The sequence below is a fragment of the Octopus bimaculoides genome, chromosome 7 (assembly GCF_001194135.2).
Source record: "Octopus bimaculoides isolate UCB-OBI-ISO-001 chromosome 7, ASM119413v2, whole genome shotgun sequence".
NCBI classification, from domain to species: domain Eukaryota; kingdom Metazoa; phylum Mollusca; class Cephalopoda; order Octopoda; family Octopodidae; genus Octopus; species Octopus bimaculoides.
The window spans coordinates 22272801-22278428 of record NC_068987.1 but is presented as its reverse complement, the minus strand read 5'-3'; the positions used below and the strand labels follow the sequence as shown (position 1 = coordinate 22278428).

Below are 5628 nucleotides of genomic sequence, written 5' to 3'. Positions count from 1 at the left end.
ATATATATATATATATATATAAATGTACATGTGTGTATATATATGCTGTGTATAAGCATAGACATGATCGCATGGTAAAGAAGTTCACTTAACAACCATATGGTTTCAGGTTCATTCCACTGCCTAACACCACAGGCAAATGTTTCTTGGGCCAACCAAAGCTTTCAGAGGGGATTTGGCAGATGGTAACTGAAAGAAGTGTGTGTCCTCATCTTGACACTGTGTGACAGATGCAAGTGACACACACAAGTGGAACCTTTTGTTTCTCTGAAATCATGTCCAGTCATGGGGAAATATTACTTTGTTTGGAAACAGGTGAGGGTTGGTGACAGGAAGTGCATCCAGTCATAGCAAATCTGCCTCAACAAATTCTGGTGGAAGTTAAACTGATGATGATGATGAAGATATCTAAATAAATGTGTGTGTGTGTGTGTGTGTGTGTGTGTGTGTGTGTGTGTGTGTGTATATATATATATACACACACACACACACACACACACACACACACACAGATATATATATACACATGTGCACACACACACACACACACACACATATATATATATATGTATATACATACAAGGTGCATCCCAGAAAATTTGAGACATTTTTAGAAAAGGCAGTTATAAATGTCCAAGATAATTGTAATTTTTATATATCATTACTAAACATCTAATCATCTGACCTGGCAACTTTTCTATTCCATACTGAAAGAGATGGCCGCAACAGCACTTTGAAAACACTTTACTAAACTCTGTCACAGCTGACTAGATTGCAGAATGCAGTCCAAGTATGAAGACAAATCGGAAGCTTTGCTGTGAAATAAAGTTTCGAGTTAAACTAGGCAAAAACATTACATAAACTTATGAACTGCTCCAGATTGTTTCTGGATCTATGTGTATGAGCCAAGTACGTGTCTTTCACTGACACAAGAAGCCAAGCAGAGCAAGTCCACCAAGAAGATTATAATGATCCCCTTTTTTTCAATGCAAGAGTATCATATACATCCACTGGGTTCCCTCTGGTCAAACAGTCAATAAGGAGTACTTTATGGAGGTTTAGAGGGAGTTCAGTAAAACGGCCAGAACACCTGAACCAGGATAATGCACCAATGCACAATTCTAACCTGGTTGACTGATAATTCGACAGTGATGAGCATCAGAACTGTCCCTCAAACTCCCTACAGTCCAGGCCTTGCTCCCTGTGACTTTTAGTTGTTCCCCTAGCTGAAAGAGAAGATGAAGGTAGGTGTGACAAGGGTCCTGGACATGTTTACTTTTGAGGACTTCTATGGAGCATTTATAAAGTGACTGGATTGCTAAAACAAATGCAACTATATGCACGCGCACTCACACACAATTCATACATACATCATCATCGCCATGTGTGTATGAATATATGTTTGTATGCGTGTATGTGTATGCAACGATATGCGCAAGCGTAAACATAGTATGCCATGCAGGTATGGTCTGGGTTCTTATTACTCTTACTATAAATAAAAATAAAACGAACACTCAAACAAACAAACAAACAAACAAACGCACAAACAACAAAGAAAACATCATACCTGTATTGCGATCTTTCTCGATACAGTAGCATTGGTCATAGAATTCTGTGAAGACTGTTGCCAATTCATAAACATAGTCACAGACAGAGTGGAGGAGGAGGTCACCCAACACTTTCTGGATCACATCGGCAAAACGCATAATGCACTTGGCCAGCTTCCATTCCTTCTCGTGGCTCAAATCGATGGAACAGGTGAGTGCTTCCTTCTGCAGTGTCTCTTTGGAAACTTGGGCTAGACGAGCAATTGACCTGCAGGGCAACAAAGGAATAACATTACGAAAATATCTCAATTAAATAGAACAGCTATTAATATCACACACACACACACACACGCGCACACACATGCACATGCACATGCTCAGTTTTTGAAGCGTGTCTGTGTGTGTGTATGAATGTGTCAATGTGTATTTATTCTTTTATTCTTTTACTTGTTTCAGTCATTTGACAGTGGCCATGCTGAAGCACCGGCTTGAAGGGTTTTAGTTGAACAAATCAATCCCAGAACTAATTCTTTGTAAGCCTAGTACTAATTCTATTGGTCTCTTTTACCAAACCACTAAGTTATGGGGGCATAAACACACCAACATCAGTTGTCAAGTGGTGACAGGGAGACAAACAAATACACACACACACACACACACACACACAACAGGCTTCTCTCAGTTTCCATTTGCCAAATCCACTCACAAGGCTTTGGTCGACCCAAGGCTATAGTAGAAGACACTTGCCCAAGATGCCACACAGTGGGACTGAACCAGGAACCATGTGGTTGGTAAGCAAGTTTCTTATATATATATATATATTTGTATGTATGTATTTAAGTGTGTATACGGGTATATGTGTATGGGTATGTGAAGCTTATTATTTCTCAAGCACAATGTATAATTGCATAAACAGTAACACACACACACACACACACACACACACACACACAGAGGCAAACATATAACAACCCCAGTACACATGCACACACACCTACACACATTAGATATACTCCAAATGTGCATGCACACACACACACACACACACACACACACACTGCATATGTGACACACACATATACAATAGATAGCCCCCATCCCCTGCCACTGCCCTGTCTCACCCACAGTTGAGTCCTCCCAGTCCAAGCATGAGACAATAAGGTGCTGTGAGGAGGTGTGTGTGTGTGTCTCCATGCACCATCCACAGCACACTGATGCATACATCCAACCATCTATCCACACATACATCCACACATACATACACACAGTATTTTGTTTGCTAAATCTGTGCTCACCACCCCAGGAACTGCCCGGTGTGCTCATGGCTTAAGATAGCATTGGTAACAAGCACACACACACATGCATATACACACACGCACACATACGGAAAACACAGATATACACATTTCCTCACCCTGACAATCATTCACAAATACACCCACACATACACTCAGAAAATATCAACAGACACACACAAATTTCTTCACCATGATGCCTCCACCGTCCAACACACACACACACACACACACACAAATTTCTTCACCTTGAAGCCACCCAGAAATATATATATATATATATATATATATATATATACACACACACACCTCCTCTTGACAAAAGGAAAATTAGTGAAAACTTATTAAATAGATTTAGTGTTCCTTCCTGTGACAACCTTAACTGCAAGTAGTAGTAGCAGCAGCAGTAGTAGTAGTAGTAGAGTGGTGGTGGTGATGGTAGTGGTTGTAATAGTGATGGTGGCATTGGTAACAGTAGTAGAGGCAGTGGTGTTAGCAGTAGTTGTAGGGGTGGAGTGGTGGTAGTGTTGGTGATAACATTAGAGTAATAAAGTAATAGTTTCAGTAGTAGTAGTAGTGGTGGTGGTGATAGTAGTAGTAGTAGTAGTAGTAGTAGTAGTAGTAGTAGTAGTGGCAGTAGTATAATGATTGTCACGGTGTTAGTGGTGTTGTAAGTGGTAGCAGGAGTAGAAGAGTGGTGGTGGTGGTGGTGGTAGTGTTAGTGGTAGAAGTAGCAGCAACAACGGTACAAGTGATAGTGGCAATAGTAGTAATAGTGGTAATGGTGGTAGTTTTCAAATCACAAACAAAAGAAGAAAGCCTCTATACAGTCACTCAACAAACCAAAAATAGCAGCTAAATCTCTCTCACAAGTAACACCCTACCATCTTAAAATAAATATTTAAAAAAATACACAGAAGAAGGCTACATGGATATTTCCAGCAAAGAAAAAAAAACAAACAAAAGAGAGGAGTGTCATGGTTGGATTGCTTTGAATCAATGCTGGTGCCACACCCATGTTGACACCACACCCCTCATGCAGGCACCATGTAAAAAGCACCTGTTCGCCCCCCACCATCTTGCCTTGTCTATATGAAACTACTCACTCTTATTACTCCCACTCAGTAGAGGGGCCAGTGAGGGAGCAGAGACATGGAGTTAGGAGGTCCCTTGTTGAGGGCATGGTTACCCTTCGGGTGCCATAAAAAATGCACCCAACACACTGTAAGATGAAGTCAGGTAGAGCATCCAACAACCGAAACCAAAGAAGCACTCAGTACACTCATAAAGTGATTGGTGTTATGAAGGGCAACGAGCCATAGAAACTATGCCAAAACAGATGACTGTAGTCTGGTGCAGCCCTCTGTCTTGCCAGCTCCTGTCAAATTGTCCAACCCATGCCAGCATGGAAATCAGACAGATGATGATGTCTAGGGTTGGTCTAGCACTTAACAACAGCAAATTTTTTAGATAAGCATTGTCCCTTTTTTTCTTATGGCCCTCTTATCTTAAGTTACAAGGTCATCTTCATTAGTGCTGCTGCCACAAACGAAGCACCCAGCATACCCTGTGAAGTGGTTGACATTAGAAAGGACATCCAGCTGTAGAAACCATACCAAGGCAGACAGAAGAGCACAATGCAATCTTCTTAAGCTGCACTGGCTGCTGTCAAACCCTTCAACCTACACCAGCAAGGATGCTAGCCATTAAGTGATGATGCTGATTATCATCATCATTGAGTTAAACAATAACAAGCATAAACCAAGGAAGGTGCATCTATAGGATATCTTAACCTGCAAGAAATTACAGCCAAATCAACCTCACTTCATATTATACAATAAAATAAAAAAGGAATGAGAATGAAGAGATACTGGATCGTTGTAATTAGTGTCTTTGTTTAACACCCATTTCTGCATGCTAGCATGGGTTAGATGTATACACCGTAAAAGCAGAAATAATGATTGTAAGAGCATGAACATCACAACAGCAGGAGTAGTAGCTTAGCAACATGAGTATCACAACAGCAGGGGTGGTAGCTGTAGCAACATGAGCATCACAACAGCAAGAGTGGTGGCTGTAACAGTATGAATATCACAACACACTTTGTGGCTTTCAGAGCATGAACATCACAACAACACACCACGTGGCTTTCAAAGCATGAACGTCACAACAGCAGGAGTGGTGGCTGTAGTAGTATGAATGTTACAACACACTTCAAGGTTTTCACAGAATGAACATCACAACAGCAGAACTTGTGACTGTAGCAGCATGAACATCACAACAACACACCACGTGGCTTCCAAAGTATGAACGTCACAACAGCAGGAGTGGTGGCTGTAGAAGTATGAATGTTACAACACACCTCAAGGTTTTCACAGTATGAACATTACAACAGCAGTAGTGCTGACCATAGCAACATGAACATCACAACACACCTCATGGCTTTCACAGCATGAACATCACAACAGCAGAAGTTGTGGCTGTTGTAGTAACAAGAGCAGAAACGATAGTAACAATACATCAGTAATATGTAAGACAAAAACGACTACAGCAACAGTAATAATGCAGTCAGCATCATCATCATCATTACACTAGGAAATGTCATTCTCATTTACAGCTTGATTCATTAAAGCACAAACAGTATTAGAGAGAGGGAAACAGATAGGAAAAGATATACATATATATATACATACACACACACACACACATATATACGTTCATATACACATACAGACACACACATATATGTAGATACACACATACATGTATACACAAATAGATACATA

General features: G+C 40.6%; 1 protein-coding gene across 1 annotated transcript in view; it reads right to left on the bottom strand.

Annotated features, from left to right (window-relative positions):
* Window positions 1-5628, bottom strand: part of LOC106881690 (arginine--tRNA ligase, cytoplasmic) — a 282449-nt gene that overhangs the window by 2600 nt on the left and 274221 nt on the right. The window contains exon 14 of the mRNA XM_052969135.1: window positions 1568-1851. Coding sequence (XP_052825095.1) covers window positions 1568-1851 — 284 coding nt within the window. The remainder of the gene's footprint in view (window positions 1-1567; window positions 1852-5628) is intronic.